This window comes from Rhinolophus sinicus, chromosome 1 (assembly GCF_057876585.1).
Source record: "Rhinolophus sinicus isolate RSI-liver-muscle chromosome 1, RSI-T2T, whole genome shotgun sequence".
In the NCBI taxonomy this organism is placed as follows: domain Eukaryota; kingdom Metazoa; phylum Chordata; class Mammalia; order Chiroptera; family Rhinolophidae; genus Rhinolophus; species Rhinolophus sinicus.
Window position 1 is genome coordinate 39,376,694 of NC_142501.1, and position 20,399 is coordinate 39,397,092.

Genomic DNA, 20,399 nt, shown 5'->3' on the forward strand with positions numbered 1-20,399 from the left:
TAACAAAAAAATGAGTTAAATTGTCCTAGCTGACATCGGCATGGTGTCAGGAAACAGTTTTCAGTCAAGAGTCAAATATTTAGAAGAGTTTAAAAGTGCTATGCACTAAAATGAGGAAATGATCCTGACAAAACCATATAGTCATGTGTGCGTGCGTGCGTGTGTGTGTGTGTGTGTGTGTGTGTGTGTGTGTGTGTGTGTGTGTGTGCTGTTGGGGGTGGTGCCAGTCAGGGTCATGGTTGCACCCAAGTACCACCCGAACACTCCAGGGAGACAGCAATTCTCTGAGCATGCGTGGCGCCTCTCTTACAGGCACCTCTAGTTTTGATCCTGCTGTTTGTCAAATTAAGTAATAAATATCTCCAAAGGCCCCTAACATATCTCAGCAAATGAACACTGAAAAATATGAAAATACCCCTAAAATGTTACAGCAACATCTAAAAGCCTTGGGCATTTTTCTAATGATCTCTATTTTGCTTGTTCCTCCTCAATCATCATCCTGTGGGTAATGGGAGAAGCAAAAGGGCTAGTGATGCTCAAAGGTCATTACCAGTCCAGGCTGCAGGATTTATCCTCTTACAGCTTTTCCTCTGTTTTATATATGTATATATTTCCAAAAATACCTTGATTTATTCATAATCTCTCCTATCCCAGAAGATGCTTTTTGTTGTAATTCTGATATTCAGATAGTAGATATTTAAACAGCCTGATTTAGGGTTTAAAGACAGGGATGAAGAAGTTCGAAATTTCTGTTAACATTTCAGAGTCTTGATCCTATCACTGGATGGATTTAGAGGCACAAATATATCTCCTTAGTTTCTAACATCTAGGAGCAATATATTAATTCATTTACAATGTATGTTTTAATGCATATTGGTATAAATCTTCCTTATTTATACATTAATATATATAAAATTCATCTTAATCCAGCAGACACCACCAAGCTGCACAAAGCCTACCCGTGTGATGTACTGCCCCCCAACCCCCCCCGACACACACCAATTTGTCTCTACCACTGCCCAGTTAGATGTCACTCTACATCTTTAAGAGTACACAGACTTTCATTTGTCCCATCCTTCGGGAAATTTGCCTATTCTACTTTGGGTTTGTTATTTCCCTCTCCTCTTACTAAGCTCTAAACTCGTTGGCAGAGAAGAAATGTATCAGACTCTTTAGTATAGTCCCTGAAATCTTTTAATTCAAGGGACACATGGGTACCCAATAAATATATATTAATTACATTTACTCAAACTTTGATGAAATATAGCAACGTGAAGTCACACTTTAAATGTAATGCTTTATACATGGTTTCTTACCCCAGCAAGCAGAAATGAAATGTTTTATATAATAGCCCCTGAACACTTTGAGATCAAGAATATATAAATAATAACTATGAGTGCCTAGCCTCAAATTGATTATAATTTTCCCTAAATTACAAGGGAGAGAGAGAAGAAAAAGATATATAGAGAAAAAGAATATTACGTCCTGTCTACTGTCATATGAAGAATGCAAAGAAAACAATTTATAGGAGACAAGTCAATAATTAAAAAGAGCATGAAAAATGCTGAACTATAAAAATTTAATTTACATGTAGCTCTTCTGTGATATAAATATTGTCAGGTAAGGTAAACTATTGAAATATTAACTTGTATTTATTAATATGTTAGCCTCTGGATATGTTCTTTGATTGCTCTTTATATTATAGTTTATGTCTCTCTAAATGGATGATAAGCTGCCAGAGGGAATGATACAGAGCCATTGTTACCTGGCTCCCCTGCCACTTTGGCCTTGGTGCTTACTAAATGTTATCCTTGAGTCCGAGCAGCAAAAAGGACCAGGACTCTTCTAAGGCCTCATTCTCAAATAGTCAACACAATTTTGAAGGATAAGTTTTGAGAAAAAAATCCAATATACAGCTATGCTTATTATAAGAATACAAGAATTTATATCACATGCAACTTATATCAGATACTCACTAAATGTGTATCATGGATATACTAAAGTTGTATGTTTGACTTCTCTTGAAGCCAGTTAGTTTTAATCTTCTATGAAACAGAAGACACTTTGAATCATGGACAGCCACACCCTCTGTACAATGCTACTGATCTTAATGAGTTACAAGCGACAGGACTACTGCAAATCCATCACCAACACTGGCACACCTATGCAAAGTGCATGCTGACAGAAAGCCAGTGCTTTCCCATAGAGATCAAACATTATACTCTTCACAAACACAATGCAATTTCTTAAACCCTTGATTTCTGAAGTTCAAGGAATTTCGTAAAGTATGAATCTTCTGTTCATATTTGCCACTGGGAAATTTCCAGATTTGGGGAATTGAGACATTAGCAACGACAGGAGGTATGAGGTCAGAAGATGACAGACAAGACACCTAGACAGATGGTGCTATTCACTGCACAGAGAATTCTTCAGTAAATACCTGTGCACTGGAGACTTAGATTTAGTTGGTATAAAGCAAGTCCACTGGGAAATAATGATTTAGCCAGTAAAGGGGTTCTTCAGTGATTGACAGTCCTACTTAAAAGTTACCAAAATGATTGTAAAAACCTTTATATTTTGTGAGAAGGGGAAGGTAGAGAAGACAAAAGCATACAAAATGCAATACGGTCCCATATTAAAACCATCTAATCACTCACCACAATCATTTGGGCCACGTAACTTTCAGGTCCAGTGTATTCAGTTGGGTCTTTAACCTTCACCAAGACTAGGAAGTACAAATAATGCCACATATTGTGCTCTGACTTGATGTGCTCCTCAAATGAAACAGTTTTATTGTCAAACTTGTCCCTCTCAAGTCCTGCAAAACACAGAAAACACAACATAATGTAATTTATCATGCAATTAGCACTTACTTCTTAGCAAAAAAAAACCAAAACAGAATAATTACGTGAAAAAATGCTTTCTGTAAGAGTGTGCCAATTTAAAATGTTATGATTAAAAACACAGTACACAAGACTTTCAGAAAAAAGGCCACAGTTTACAGATTTTTTCTCAACTAACATCACCCCCACGGGTCCTTGGAAATGTACAATCCTATTAATGATACAAATTTTGCAGATAATTTTAAATATAGCCATGTCAAAATTGTCAAATTTAATCAGAGCACAAGTCTAAGAAATAAAAATGATTGTGCAAGAAAAGGGCACACTTGCTAATCAGGACAGATAAAAAAATCATTTTATCCAAGAACTTGGGTAAAACGAGGGAAGGCAGCTGAGAGAGTCATCTCTTCAAAATCACTTGTAATCAGTGAATGTCCACTGAGATCTGAGCTCTGAGTGCAATAACGACTCAGACTCATCCAGCCCTGGAGACTAACGTGTTCCAGGCATTTTGGGAAGGGAATGCTCTGCTCTATTTCCAGGGCACATTTTCAGTCTCTGGAAGGACCCTGAGGAAAGGACCTGGATAATAACATTCTTTTCTCTCAAAGGTTGAAGAGTAGACAAAAGGAAATGAATGGAGATGAAGAAAAACATCTATGGAAAAATGAATGAGAATGCCAAGTAAAATGGGATGTTGGGATTCAGTCTGGTTTTGTAGTTCAGATACTGGAGAAGAAACCAGGAAATTCAATTCCAACCCTGGCTACTCTTTTCCTAAGCAGATTTTTTTTTTAAAAGGTCATTCAGCCATTCTAGCATGAAGAAGACCCTTCAAATAATAAGATACAAAGTACAATAAGTAAAAAATCTGTCCCCAATAAAGGGGTGACCTTTTAAATTATATTTTTGGATATTTTAATGGAAAATACCATAAAATTCAGCTGGGTGATGGTTATGCATCATCTTATTTGACCTACCATCAGCTCAGCATGCCCCAAATAAAATCCAAGCCCTTTCACCAAACCTGCTCCACCCACAGTCCTCTTTTCATTCCAGGGCAACACCACTATTTCAGTTGTTTAAGTCAAAAGTCTAGAAGCCATCCTTGAAACCTCTCTCTCTCTCTCTCTCTCTCTCTCTCTCTCTCTCTCTCCCACACACACACATTAATCCATGTTGGAATTCTTTTGGCTCTACCTTCAGCATATATCCAGAATCTGATCACTTCTCACCACCTCCCCTGCTTCCACTCTGGTCTGAGCCATTATCATCTTTCATCTAGGTTAGTGCAATAGCTTCCCGGACTTCCCTGTTCCCACGTTACTTCCTGCAGTCTATTCTCAACACCGCAGTCAGAGTGATCCTTTAAAAAGCTAAGTGAGATGGCGTCTCTCCCCTTTTCCGAATCCTGCAGTGGTTCCTCACCTCCTTAAAGGTCAAAATCCTTAAAATGGCCTACAATAGGGTTGCCAGGTACAATACAAGTTGCCCCATTAAGTTTGAATTTCAGATAAATAATTGTTGAGTATAAGTACGTCCCATGCAATATCTATTTGCTAAACCCTAAGTGACTGGGACCGAGAGCCTCTCTGACCTCATGTACTACCCTCTCCCTTGCTCACTCGCATTCAGCCACACCGGCCTCCTTGCTGTCCGTGGCACACAGGCCCCTGCGTCAGAGCCTTTGGACTGGCCATTTCCTCTGCCCTATACTCTCTTCTCTTCTCTGGTGTCTCTCTGACTAACTCACTCACCTTCACGTTTTTGCTCAAATCTCACCTTCTCAATGTGACTTAACTTAAGCACTTCATTTAATCCTACAACCTGTTCCTTCCCTTTTGCTGACAGTCTCCATCACTCTTTCCCTTTCCCTTTCCCTCCTTTTTCCTATAGTGCTTAATCACCTCCTAACAGACTGAACATATTCATATCAACAGTGTTAAATCAAAGTGGACCACAAGTCTAAAGTAGAGGTAAAAATGTGCAAGAAAACTCCTGCCTGCTAATCAGCATAGAAGAAAGGAATGTCATTTCACCCAGGAACTTACTAGGTTTATCATTTATTGCATGTCCACGGTCAGATATGTCTGTCTCTGTTATTCACCAATGGTCTCAATAGCTTAGAATTGTGCCTGGTACCTAGTCAGCACTGAATAAAATATTGATTCAATGCCTTAAGAATATTTCACTCATAAAATATTGTCCCACCAGGATGGCTATAATTATAAACAGATAATAGTAACTGTTGATGATGATGATTATGATGATGATGTGGATAAATTAGAATCCTCACACACTACTGGTGGAAATGTAAAATTGTGCAGCTGCTTTGGAAAAGTTTGGCAGTTCCTCAAAAGGTTAAACATAGAGTTACCATATGACCCAGCAACTCGACTTCTGGAAAAAAAAATACACACACACACACACACACACACACGCACACACACACACACACACACACACACACAGAGACAGACAGAGACAGGGAGATACAGAGAGGTACAGAGACAGAGAGAGGAAGAGAAACATATGTCCACATAAAAACTTGGACATAAATTGTTCATAGTAGCGTTATTCATAATAGCCACAAAGTAGAAACAATCCAAATGTCCATCACTCATAAAAGGATAAACAAAATATGGTATATAATATACAATGGATATTTTTCTGCATTAACAGAAATAAGGTACTGATGCATGCTACAAGATGAACCTTGAAAACATCATATTAAGTGAAAGAAGCAAGTCAAAGAAGACCACATATGATATGATTTTATTTATATGTACTGCCCAGAATGGGCAATTCTATAGAGGCAGAAGATAGATCAACGATTCCCTTGGGCTCAGGAGGATACAAGGTTGGGGCGAGGGGTGATAGCTAAAGGGTATGACGTTTCTTTTGGGGGTAATGAAAATGTTCTAAAATTGATTGTGATGATAGATGCATAACTCTTAATATACAAAAAACCATTGATTTGTACACTTTATGTGGGTGAGTTGTAAGGTATATAAATTATATCTCAAAAGAGCTATTATCCCACAAAATAAAATGCTGAAGTAGATTTTCTCAGAATTCAATTCAAACAATTATCTACCTGTTGCAATGTATATAGAGCTATAAAAATAATGTCTACTATCAATTAATCCATAATATGGTAGAAGAAACAGATGACAGACATTTTGAAGTGATATAAACTGACAAGGAAGCATAGAGAAGAGCAAAATGAATTCTGACTAGATATTAATATATTTGAAAAGGTTTCAAAACAGTACATTTGACTAAGTACATTTTAGATGATTTCAAAGAGGCATAAAGCTTTGATTGTCTGGCCTTGAAACATGATTATGGCAGGTGGAAAAGAGATTAATGGTAATAAAAGATATTTAATTTTTATTGAGCACATATTTATGCTGACAACTATAAAGAATATCTAAATACTCTATGATCATTGTAGCAATCTAATCTGACCTTTCAGCACGTAAGGAAACAGATTCAGAGGGATTCAATTAAGTGCTGAAGTTAACACCTCTAGTTAGTAGAAAAGTATGTTAGTATTTAAATAAAAATATTTCTGATACCAAAACTATGCAGTTTTGCTGTCTGGACAGAGGAAATGGCACAGCAAAGCTAGAGATCAAAGTAGATGACCTCTTTTGGGGAGTGTCAATTCCTCTGGTGTGGCTAGATGGGGACATTTGGAAATGATGAAATGGTACATCTGGCACAATCCATAAGGAGCTTTAAATGCAAAGCTAGGAGTCGGTACTTTATTCTGAAGACTTTTGAGTGGTGACTAGCATATTCAGAGCTGTGCTTTCAGTAACTTCCTATGTCTGAATCCTTGCAGAGAAAGATTGTGGCAGAAGAGTCTGAGGCTGAATCCAGGGTACTAGCAATGGGGAACAAATGTAAAAGAGGAGAACTGGTTATCTTTCATCTTCATTGGTTCTTGCTCTCTAAGCTGTATTGTCCGTTGCCCTGGTTTCCACCATCATCACGCTGATGATTTCTCAATCTGTATCCCAACTACTGACCTTTCTTCTCAACTTTAGTTTCTATTTCCAGCTGCCTTCTGGATAAATTCTCCTGGTTAGCTTACGGGCTTATCAAACTCAACTCATCAAAAATGTGTTTCTTTAGCCCTTCCTATTCATCTCTGATAATGAAGTCTCTGTCAACCAAGGAACTTGAAATCATCCTCAGACTTAATGCTCTGACAATCCCCTTCTAGTAGTCACTCCGACATTCTCATCATTCTCCAAACACACGAAATCCTTTGAAAACTCTATGCCTCCATCTAGTCTCTTTCCTGCCTTCCAGGCATTCCTTCTTCAAGACCCAGCTCAACCACCACCGCCACCACCGACTCCCACAGACACAACCAGTTAGCTGATGCTCTCTCTGTGTGTCCACAACATTTTGCTATGAAAAATTGTCTATTTCTATCTTAGTCTGTACTACTTGACTGTCTGCTTTATTTTTGTATTACCAGCACCTGGCAGAGTAGCTGGAAAACAACAGGCATTCAACTAATGTTGGCAGAATAATTGAATAAATGAAGACGAGAGGTTGAAGAGGCATTTGGAATGAAAATTTAAGAGGGCTTGACATCCAGTGAGAGGTATTGATTTAGGAGGAATCAAGAGTGACAGAATTTTCTGACTTGAATGACTGAGTTTAAGGTGGTATCAGTACAGCAACAGAAAGAAAAAGAAGAGAGAAAAGACATTTTGCAGGGAGGATATATTTGACTTGGGATGTGTTGAGTTTAAGATGACTATAGAACAACCAATGTTGGGATGTTAGGCAGGAAGCTGGAACTTCCAAAGGAGAGTTCAAAGTGTAAATATAGTAGTCCAAGGATAAATGACATAAGACGAACAACGAAAGCCAGGATACTGTATGAGATGACCAAGGGAGAAAGAAAATAATCACAAGAGGAGCTTTGGGGGCTGGCCTGGTGGCTCAGGCGGTTAGAGTTCCATGCTCCTAACTCCAAAGGCTGCCGGTTCGATTCCCACATGGGCCAGTGGGCTCTCAACCACAAGGTTGCCAGTTCAACTCCTCGAGTCCCGCAAGGGATGGTGGGCTCCGCCCTCTGCAACTAAAATTGAACACAGCACCTTGAGCTGAGCTGCCGCTGAGCTCCTGGATGGCTCAGTTGGTTGGAGCGCAGGCTCTCAACCACAAGGTTGCCAGTTCGATTCCTCGAGTCCCGCAGGGGATGGTGGGCAGCACCCCCTGCAACTAGAAATGGCAACTGGACCTGGAGCTGAGCTGCGCCCTTCACAACTAAGACTGAAAGGACAACAACTTGAATCTGAACGGCACCCTCCACAACTAAGATTGAAAGGACAACAACTTGACTTGGAAAAAAGGCCTGGAAGTACAACTGTTCCCCAATAAAGTCCTGTTCCCCTTCCCCAATAAAATCTTTAAAAAAATAAAAAAAGAAGTCAGATGGCAATATCACCTTATTCCTTTAAAAATAGTAATAAAAAAAGAGGAGCTTTGTGTGCTTAATACAAACTTTTCAGCCAAACAAAGAAAACTGTAGTTATGCTGTATTTCCCACACAGCATGACTAAGGTAAGGGTACACACCCACTTGTCACCCAGACATTTCCATCCCTCATCTCTGCTCTATTTTTCTCCATAGCCCTTGTCATCATTTGACATTCTACTATGTGGGAAAATAAGCTTCACAATGGCAGTGCTTTTTGTCTATTGTCATTCACTGCAATACCCTGGCACACAGTAGATGCTCAATAAGTAATTATTGACCAAATAAATGAATGAACGACATTAATGTGTAAGTATAGACCATAAGGGACTAATATACTAAGAGAGAAACATATATGGCCCCTCTCTCACACAATATAGCCTTTATCTCCTATTAACTCATCTAGAAAGACCTTTAATTCTAGCCTGACTATCCTTATGATAGGAATTCTGACATCATCAAATCCTTTGTCCGTTTTATTATTTTGTCTCTGCTGGTCTGTTGACAGCTCCTTTTCACTGGATTTTCGGCTTCTACTAATTCAAAATTAGTAATTATTGTGGATACCAGAGCCAATTCATTTTTTGTGTTTACTGCTTTAGCTCTGTCATCTGCTCATTATCACCCTATCATGACTGCTTTCTGGATTACTAGCAATTGTTTTCTGAGTCATAACTCTCAAACATCTGGTCATTGCCTTCAATCTTAGAAAAGTCCCATCTGCTCTCATTGCCTGTCACAGTATCTACCTCCTCTGTTGCTACTACGGGTGTCACTTGGTACACTCCTGGAGCCAATTTTCTCCTACTGTGGAGACTCTCCTCTGTTATTTATACTTGATCCCTCTTTGGATCACAAAGTAACACCCAACTCTTTCAAGAACCATTTCTGGATTAATCATAATTATTTATTTTATAGCCTACTAGTACAATCCTCAAATATCCCAAGTGTTTAAATCATTATTGTAATTAAGTTATTATAATATTTATGGTATATATTAGATCTCATACATGGTGATTCCCAGGAATAAATGCATATCTACATATATGTTATCATAACACTTCTCACATGTTTCTGCTGAAAGTCCTTTGAGGGCCGAGAGTAAAGAACTCTTATGCTACTGAGATCACAGGAATTAGCAGCTAAAAGTAACTAGACCACTTTTCAATATTTAAAAATGATTCTATTTAATTTTAAATGTTTACACTATATTTGTTCTACTTTACACCATAATATTTACTCTAATATACAAATAATAGTATTTAAAAAAATACCATTTAAATGTACTCTTAGGTTAAATTACCTAAATGGCCTCTCAAATTTTTGAATAAACGTGAAGCTTCTGAAATATACCATGGGGATCTAACATCTCCTTGTGCCTCCTGATATATCTCCGTATATCCCTGTGGGGATGTGTATGCCATAGAAACAATACCCTGCACATGACAAAATTTGGAATAACTTGGAATTAGTGCAACTAGGGTTTTTTTCTGCAGTATATATCAATTTAGTACTCACTTATCTTCCTTCCACAGGTTATAAGCTACTTAAGTATAAAAACAATGTTAATTGGGAGCTGACAATTGGTTAGTCATTCATTAAGCAAATATTTATGAATGATTTCCAATACATACTATGAAAGCATAAATATGGACTAGATGTGGGTCCAGATCTCTTAAAGAAGAGAAATTAACATGTCTAAGTGCTTACTCTCAGCTAAGCATTGAGCTAGGGATTCGGACATACACGATCTCATTTATACTCACAACAATCCCAAAACAGGGCATTATAGTCTCCATTTTCCAGATGAGGGAACAATAATTCAAGATAAAAGGAAACTTGGCCAACATCACACAGCCAGGGTGTGGAACTAGTGTAGGCCTATGTCTATTTGACTATAAAGTTCATGCACTCTCTACAATATGACAATGTGTAACATCCAACAGAGGAGATAAGAGAACCAAAAAATGTACAGTACCATACAGCTAAGTGTGACATGAAGAATTTAGGAGCAGATATGTTTGCTTTTGGTTAGTGAGATCAGAGAAGCCTTCATGGACTCATGGCATTAAATGTGGGCCTCAGAGTGAGGGCAGGAGTTCTACAACTTAGGAGTTTGGAAATTCCAAACAGAAATACCATAGCTGAGAACACATAGAAAGTTAAAGATCAGTAATGAAGTTGGACTAGAACTTGAGCTATAAATGGGAGGACAGCAGGTGAGAAGGAAGGCAAAAAAAAAAAAAGAACGGGCCCAATTGTGGGGCACCTTACATACCTGGAAAATTAGAACTTTAGAGTTAAAGACTACAATGCTATTGATAGCCTTCTGAGTAAAGAAATGATGAACTCAAAATAGAAAAGTAAGTCTGGCATCACTGAACAGGCCATTTGGGGGTGAGCCAGGGTGAGCCTGAAAAACCAAGGTGTGGCTATGGGAATATGTGGAAGGAAGATTGGGAAAGAAGATTCATTAGCCCAAGATAACTATGCACCTGGAAAAGGAAAAAGGAGATGCTAAAAATGATGAAGTTCCCAGTCCAGATAACTGAAGACATAATGGGATACCATTCATTGCAATATGGAAGCCAGGATAAGTTGCTAGGTGAAAGGAAGGAGATGGAAAGACATGATGTACTAGTTTTTACACATGGTAAATTTGGCTGCCAGGAAGTCATACCCTTCTAAATGTCAGTCAACAACTGAAAACAAAGTTTTGGAGCTGTGGTTACATATTTGGCAATAATCTGCATTAAAGTGATATTAAAGAAGAGGACAGAGAGAAGAGACAAGAAGTCAATGGTAAAATCAGAACCTCTTATTTAGAGGTTGGGAGAAAAAAACAGGATCTTGTGATGGAACCAAAGAATGTGCAATTCAAGGTAGAAGAAAAGGTCAGCAGGAAATTAATGATGAGATTTGAGAAAAACATTTCAATTTGGTGATGAAGGTTATTGTGATATTTTAAGGAATTTGTAGGTTAAAGGCTTTTTAATAACTATGAAAAGCTAAAGAGAATTTTGACAGTGAAGGGAAAGCTTAGAGGAGCAGGAATAGTATTTAAGGGATGGGCTTATTTTATTGTTCATGTTTTTTGTTGTTAGAATATGGGAAACAGGATCATGTCTTAGAATGAGGCTCACATCCTACTGATATATTCTTCCCAAAACCCCATTTTTTGGAAGTAGTGTGCTGATATAATAGCTATTATGCTCATGAAGAAAAGGGCTTACGGGAAGCAATGCAAAAGCAAGACCATGAGACACACAGAAAGATTTTCAAGGGCAGCATCTTTGTTCCTTTGTGGGACACACCCTTCTATACAATGGTTCTCGTCTTCAAATCCCCAAATTATTGTATAGCATCTTCCTTGGCTCCATCTCAGTCTTGCTTTCCTCTATCTAATCTAGACATGTGAAGAGAACACTCTTCTTTCTGCCTCAATTTCCTCCCAGCAAGTCCCTCCCCAGCATTGTGCCATCTGCTATCTGCCCTCATGCTCATGGGAACTGCTCTACCTAAAGTCATCAAAACCTCCTAAATGAGAAATCCAGAGGCTCTACATCAGTTTGTATGTTACTGGCCTTCTCTGCTTTGACATAGTTGATAATCAATTCCTTTCTTCCCAAGCTGTTTTCTCCCCTCATTTCCACATGCCACACATTCCTGGTTCTTCTCGCACCACTTGGACTTGATGGGTTGTTTTTTAAATTTTTTTATGTGCGGTCCTTTTTCTCTTTTAACTTTTCAGAATTAAAGAATGTTTTCTACTTGAACTCCATCTTCTTTTCTCACTCAGAAATCTTTCTCCGCACTCTAGTTTTTTCTACCACATACAGGCCGAGCATTCCCATTACTGTCTCCGGTGCAGACATATTCTCTGGCCTCAGACTCATATGTGGACCTCTGTGCTGAATGTATCTCACTGGGGTGTTCCGTACATATCTCAACCCCAGCATTCCCAAAGCTAAATTCAGCATATTCTCACCAAAAATGATTTCTCCTCTTCTATGCTCAAACTCAACTGCTGGTACTATCATCTACCCAGATACCCCAGCTTTTTCATATTCATTCCAAACCACTGAGATTTAAAAATTCTATCTCCTAAAGAATTCTTGACTCTGTCCTCTACTCTTAATACTGCCACCACTAACTTTCCCGAATCAAGGTTCCATTACCTTTCACTTGGAGTATGGCAATGACGTTCTACCTGGTTACTGTATGTTGAGCACTGTCCCCTAACGAATGACCTCCCATAGATGCCACAGGGCTCTTAAACAAAAATTAGACCTGTCCTCCTCTACTTAAAATTCTTTAATGGTTGACGACCCTCTATAAGTCTAGAGGATAGAGTCCAAACTTTGTAATATAAAAGGCCACATATGATCTGGCCAACCTCTTCTTTTTGTATGCCCTGCTCTGAAATTTAAGCTCCAGCAACACTGAGCTGCTTCTAATAACTGAAGACTTCCATTGTTCTATTCTTCCCTCCATGCCTTTCCTTATGCAGGCCATTCTGCTGCTACCCACCTTGATGTGGCCATCTCGCTTCCATCTTTGGAAGCTCCATCACCATCTCTTCCAAGAAGCCTTTCCTGATCCTTTCTTGTCTGTCCCCTACCACAACCTGAAGAGGTGTAACAACCATGAATTTCTCTATTATTTTTCCTTAACACATTAGATAGCAATGATATTTATTGTATTGGAATTCCACAACAGATTGTTAATACCCTGAAGAAGGGCATGACTAAGTTGCTTCCTCAGAATATAACTCATTATTACAGGTGACCATATGGAACACCTCTGACTGTTGGAGGAATCTTGGAAAGATCTGGAAGAGTCATCAAGGGAATGAGACAGTTTACAAAAGGTGAACCAATGAGGCAATGGGACTTTTTAAGTTATACAGAATAATGTTGTAGTAAAGCCTTTATGCTTGTTTTGTGACTTTTATCAAAAGATTCTTCAGCCCAACATAGAAAAAAACCAAAAAACAAAAAGGATGGTGAGTGTAATGTGGAGTTGGTGATTATTCAAGGAGGGGGAAGGATTCTACGGTGACTAGGCCAGCTACGGAGACAACTAAAGCCAGAAAGGGCTGAGGAGAAGTATATGGAGAATATATGAGGGTATATGAGGGTATATGGAGAAGAGGGTAGAGCCAAAGGAATGATGAAGACAAAGAAACGGTTGGGCCTGAGAGAGTTAATGATGGGAGAGAGGAGGGCAGTGTGGTGGGAGAGAGGCAGGGAGGAAGGGAAGGGATTCTGGGAGAGGGAGGGAATGTGGGGGTGGGGGGGGGAGGAGAGAGGAGAGAGGGAGAGAGAGAGAGAGAGAGAGAGAGAGAGAGAGAGAGACAGACAGACAGACAGAGACAGAGACAAAGATTAAAAATGGAGAGAAAGCATTTAGAAACCAACAGGTTTTTTTTTCTATATCTCTGAATCTATTTCTGTTTTGCTAGATGGGAGAGGGGAGGGGCAGGGGAGAAGGTGAAGGGATTAGAAAGTGCAAATTAGTAGACACAATATAGTCACAGGGATATGAAATACAGTATGGGGAATATAATCAACAATGTTGTAAAGATCGTGTAAGGTGCCAGATGGGCACTGGACTTAACAGGGGGGATCACTTCATAGACTGTGTAGATGCCTGACCACTGTGTTATACACCTGAAGCAGAATAATATTGTATGTGAACTATAATTATATATATATATATATATATATATATAGTCTCGGGATGTGGAGTACAGCATAAGGAAGATAGTCAATGGTATTGTAACAGCTATATACAATGTCAGAGGGGTAGTAGCATGGGGGAGGGGGGTTACACTTTGTGTTGGGTAAAAATGTCTAACCATTATGGTACTTTGTATACCTGAAACTAATGAAAAATAAATATAGTTTTTAAGAAGTGGAGAGAAAGCACAGTTCAGAATCCAAAACATGATGTCAGTGAGTAAAAGTTCAAGTTGCTAGAAAAATCGTCTATGGATTCATAATCTAACAAAATAAAATAAAATTCATTCTGTTGTTTAATCAATATGTCACTGTGATGAAAAATCTGTTTGCCAGTCGATGGAACCCTTTGGCATTGTACAAAACATTGTATACTCAGAGCGTCCTACAAATTGTAGAAATAATAAGATTTGAGATGTAAATCTTCTATCTATTTGTGGAACAGAGAACCCCAGTCCAATGTTCAGTTACATAATATGAATTTTGCCCAGCTTTCATTTTGAAATAATTTTTCCCAAAACATGACAAATAAACACCATTCTAGCCCCTCCTTCCTCCTAGGCAGTTTCTTCATCTATTTGAGTATCTTGAGAACACTTACCACAGATGAAGCAGGTTGTCTTTAGAATTTCTTCTTTTTTCTGTTTTTCACTTCTGAGATCAGCAAAAGTATCAATGATGACCCCAAAAATCAAGTTAAGAACAATAATGATAACAATGAAATAAAAAAGAAGGTCGTACACCACTCGGGCAGCAAACAGAGGCTCCTGAAATAAAAATTAAAAAAATATATATATATATATACATACACATACACACACACACACACACACACACACACACACAGACATATTTCCAGGCATGGTGATTTAGTATAATTTCTAGCATAGAGAATATATTCAATAAATGTTTGCTAAATTAATGTAAATAGTATTCCGAGTTGGAAAAAGACCTACTTTCTATCTCTAGGTGTCATGAAAAAAGCTTCACAAACTGTTCCCAGAACCCCTTCCATCCTCTAAGACTTATACTCCCCCCATTCCCACCCCTGCAAAGGAGAGACTTACCTTTTATTAAAAATCCCTTTACTATGGCATTTATGCTAAATGCATTTTGCTACAATGGGTCCCACCCCAGAAGTTGCACAAAAGGTATACAAATACCAATTGCAAAAGTCAGCGATTAGGGAGTTGAGGAGGACCTAACGATTTGCCAATATCTCGAGCAGGTTTTGTTCTTGGCCTTATAGGGAGGGTCGAGTACATGCAGCTCAAGATATTTTTACTTGATGAACAGTATTAAAACACACATTAGTGATCATGTAATCCAGCTGTTTCATAGATGAGGAAACATGAGAAAAATGGACAACATGATCTAGCTTGCCTGTTTGAGACCTGAGCTTTTTCCAGCTCCCAGCCAAGCACTTGAGATTTCGCAGCTAATGAGAAATTTCTCAGCCATGCCATTTTAATATATAAAATCCTGTTAGAATTTGTTTAAATTGTATATTCATCATGGATAAATATGGTACCTATTCTTGTTCAGAGGCAAAGAGTAAATCTTCATGCCTCAGAAATCTGATAGACAAGAGGCAGCTTAGTTTCTGTTTTTTTATGTAACACTCAATGCCTCCGTAAAGTTTGTAGTCATGATTTTGTTGCTGTAATACAATATACAGTTCAAATTTGGAACAGTTTTATAATCCTACTGACAACATAGATTTTTAGTACATTAGCTATTTATGTAATTTTAGTACATTAGCTATTCTATGTAATCCTAGCATACAATTAATTGGTTTTAATGGCCCCCGTTATATTTTTAAAGCGAATGAAACAATATAGTACCCTGAAAACCAAAACCATGTTGTAAATGTTACTAAGAAATTCTTTAACAAAATGATTATGTGCTTGCAGCTTACGTCTTTGGATGGCCTTCTCAGCACGTCTCCCACGCCGCCTCCGTTCCTGAGGCCCTGATTCAGGACGGTGACAATGCACATAAGGAGAGTGTCACATGTCCTTTCAATTCCATCTTCATACTCTTCATCATCTATAAAACAGACACATTAAACAATGCAGCAAACTCGTGTTTCGAAAATACACTCTTTTCTACTTCCAAAGATCTAATTCTCTATAGCCGTGCCATGACACAATTTTTTGAAGTCACATAACACCTATTTTATACAGGGCCGCCCATGACTGACACACTGTCATCATGCTAAATGCATTTTGACACAGTGGTTTCCAACCCAGAAGTTGCACAAAAGGTATACAAATACCAATTCCAAAAGGCAGTGATTAAGGTGTTGAGGAGAACTTGGTTTTAAATTCTACTCTGTGCTAGTATTGCTATTGGGCAAGTTCATATTGGGCAAGGGATATTGTTAACCTCAATATCCTCAAGTGTAAAATGGGAGGCCTGTTTAGGCATTAAACCCTTCAGAGGATTACATTTAATATATGTAAAACACTGCACAGAGATTGCCATACACATAGTAGGTGCTTAAAAATAAGGGCAGATATGATTTTATGATTTGGGCTGTGTCTAAGCTTTCTTAATGACTAGCATGGAGCTACGGATAAGAGGCACATGTATTTATGTGAACAATTTACTTCATGTGACCAATTTATTTTATGCAAATGCACTTATGGGAAAATATTTAGTGGGAAATGGGGAGAAAAAGCTATAATATGACAGAAAAATTCCTATTCTTATTTTGTTTAACGGTAAAGTTACCAAAGTTGGTAATAATTTCCCAGTCATTTAAAATAGTGAAAAGTTCATACTAAATTGGATATTGGAATCAGGATTTCCTACTATTGGTAAATAAACAGAAATGTATTTTTCTTGTTACAAAGTTAAAGGACTAGTGGCACTGAATTTTGGAATTGTGCAGCCGCAGTCTGCCTGGGAAAGCAGGAGCATAAAAACAAGCAAAGGAAAAACATCAGTCATCCTAATTCTGTCTATGTGATCCATGACCAACAGCCTGTTTGGTACTTTGTTACAAAAGGCTAATTTTCCTCTTGGGAACGGACTTTATTTTAACATCACTCAGATGAGGGATCCCACTATTTTCCCTGTATTCAGAGCTATTTATTTTCATTTTTTTAAAAATTAAAGTTTACTGGGGTGACAATTGTTAGTAAAGTTATATAGATTTTAGGTGTACAATTCTGTAATACATCATCTATATCTCATATTGTGTGTTTACCACCCAGACTCAGTTCTCCTTCCATCACCATATATTTGATCCCCTCTACCCTCATCTACCACCACCCCCTCTCCTTACCCTCTGGTAACCACTAAACTATTGCCTATGTCTATGAGTTTTTGTTTCTTCATTTGTTTGTCTTGTTCTTTTGTTGTTTTCTGTTTTATATACCGCATATCAGTGAAATCATATGGTTCTCTACTTTTTCTGTCTGACTTATTTTGCTTAGCATCATAATCTCAAGATCCATCCATGTTGTCACAAATGGCACTATTTCATCTTTTCTTATGGCTGAATAGTATCCCATTGTGTATATAATTCTTTATCCATTCATCTATCGAAGGACATTTTGGTTGCTCCCATGTCTTGGCCACCGTAAATAAAGCTGCAATGAACATTGGAGCACATATGTCTTTATGGATAAATGTTTTCAGATTTTTGGGGTGGATACCCAGGAGAGGGATTGCTGGGTCAGAGCTATTTATTTTTAAAACACTCAATTGGAGCTGAAGTCAGAGATGTGCAAGCACCAAGTGCAGCATTGAAGATCTCAATGCAATTTGAGCTGGACCACTTACCTTGGAGGTGAGCCCTGAGGCAATTCTGATTTAGAAAGTAGAAGAAGTAAAACTGCTTTTAGAGGAAGGAGAAACAGGGAAGAGGTAAGGCTTGTGGTGGCAACAGTCAGAGCAGCAGAAGAGATAAGGAAGGCAGAGAAATCAGTGAGAAGGCTCAGTCTGCAATGCCACTTAGGTCCCCGACACCTGTGGTGGGTCCTAATGTGATGGCTAGGAATGTGAAAAAATAATAGCTAGAAATGTGCAAGAAGAGTTAAAGGAATTTTCAAAGAGAAATATGGTTTTCTAGTAGTGAGGCCATATGGAGTATGTCTATAAGTTACTTTGCAACAGTTAACCTTGCAATCAAAGCAATGTTGTACCTTGTGGCAGAATCTGAATTCATTTATTCAATCAGCAACTACCTGCTCATGTCACACAAATATTTACTAAGGACTTATTAAGTGCCAGATTAATGAGTACCTAGAAGCTACAGGAAACTGCTCCCATCTCTCCCCCAGAATTTAGAAATGAGGTTGTTTGTTCTTTAACAGGTGAGCTAATAAAATCCACACACAATTCATGTGATTAGCCATTGTGAAATAAAATCAATTGGCTGCAAATATATAATGAGAGAATTGGCTTTCTGTGTGGCATATAAATGGGGAAAATGCCCAGGTCAGGTCAATGCCATAACTGTTCAGTCAACATGCTCCATAACAACTAGTGCCTATGCACGCTAGGTTATACAGTAGCCTCTGTGAGCTTGGTTAATAAGAGTCTACCTTTGTGACATGGATCCACTCACAGTATGCTAAGCCAAGTTCTCAGGCCTTCAGGCTAAAAGTTCGGCCCTGTCATGTGGGAAATTCACCAAAGTAAATGCCACCTTGTGGCAACCTATCTACATAACCAGCTGGGCTTCCCCAGGCCACAACCACCTCATTTCACGACATCAACAGCCCCTGGGCTAGGTGACAGGAATACAGGTGGAAAGATGAAAGTGTCACAGCCCCTAGGAAACTGAGGTTGCCTAGGAAAGGTGGGTCAGCGAAAGAACAAAGGCAGTGCAGTATCACAGGGTCCTGTGGTGGCAGGAAGGATGTGCATTCGTGGCAGGCAGGGACGAGATTACGGAGACACTCCCACCAACATGAAGAGTTTACACTTTACCCTGAAAGCTGTGGAGAACCACTGAAGAACTTTCAACATGAGCAAGGTGGTTTACCATCTAGCTGGTAAAATAGTTTGAGACAAAAGATGTACTGCAGGCCCTTGAATAACATTGTTTCCTTCAACGTTGTTTTGTTATAACATTGATGAGATATCATAGGATCTTAACTCTTGTTTATATCAACTAGCCTATGATAAAACTGGTTTTATTATATGTCATTTTGCTACAGTTCCAAGAACCTATCTACGACATTAAGTGAGGACTTACTGTACTTAGATAATAAGACAAATTAACAAGTGATAAAAGCCACAGAAGTAGTGCAAAGAGATTAGAATAGGGAGAGAACCTTTAATATCCTCAGTCCTTCTAACTGATGTAGACTCCAAGTTTGCCTTGAATAGTCAATGGACTGAGACAGGAGTAGAGAAGCCGTCTGTATGGCCGAGAGCCCCAGAGGTCAAAAAATGATTTGCTTATAAGATGAACAGCAAATAAACAGTATGTAGAGAAGTGGAAGATAAAGCTGAGAGCTTTCCATGAAGCTTCAGAGAGTGGGTTTTATTTGGCAAGCAGTGGAGTACGGTAGAAATCTTAAATTGGGGGTAGGAAAGGATATATTCAAAGCAGTCATTTCTGACAAGTAGTCTAGTGGTGACATAGTGGGTGAATTGAAGAGGGGAGAATGACCAGAGGTGGAAAGACCACTTAGGCAGCAGTTGCAATAATTCAGGCACGATGTACTATGAGCCTCAACAGTGTAATGACGACGGGAATGGGAAGGATGAATGAACGGAGCTGATGGGACTCAGGGCATGAGGGATAAGGCGGGGTTAAATATTACACTGAAGCTTCCAGCCAGAAGTGACCTGGGAAAGGATGGTCCCATTAGACCATAGAAATTGATCATTTAGAAGGAGGAAATGGATATAGGGTATTTTGATGAAGCCAAGGAAAGAATCTCAGATGATTCTTATGTTTATAGGATAAGAAGATGAGAAAACATTTTTAAAAGCCAGAGAAGAAAAGAGAGCTGGAAGATTATTATGATCCAAAATTAAGGAAGAACATAATCTAAAGATGGAGAAGGTATCAAAAAATGTCAAAATTACAGAAGGGCCAAAGGCAATGAAAAGAAAAAGGTCGCTGGATTTAACAATTAGGTCATAGGAAACAATAGGAAGGTGGCAAATAGTGAAAGAGAAGATAAATGATGTAGAAGTTGAAGGAAAGAGTTTTAGGCCACTGTTTCATAGGAAAATTTGATACTAAAAGGAAGGGGATTGATAGGATATTAGCTTGGGGGATGGATAACAGAATGCAGCGGAAGGTTCAATTAGGACCTAAGAGTGTTCCAGGAAGAGAGGG

General features: G+C 38.6%; 1 protein-coding gene across 1 annotated transcript in view; it reads right to left on the reverse strand.

The window, feature by feature from the left end:
- The window catches only part of ITPR2 (inositol 1,4,5-trisphosphate receptor type 2), a 432,120-nt gene that overhangs the window by 34,141 nt on the left and 377,580 nt on the right, over window positions 1–20,399 (reverse strand). Inside the window, exons 53-55 of the mRNA XM_019737570.3 lie at window positions 16,008–16,138; window positions 14,691–14,856; window positions 2,658–2,818 (exon numbers count right to left, since the gene is read on the reverse strand). Of these exons, the coding sequence (XP_019593129.2) occupies window positions 2,658–2,818; window positions 14,691–14,856; window positions 16,008–16,138 (458 nt within the window). The remainder of the gene's footprint in view (window positions 1–2,657; window positions 2,819–14,690; window positions 14,857–16,007; window positions 16,139–20,399) is intronic.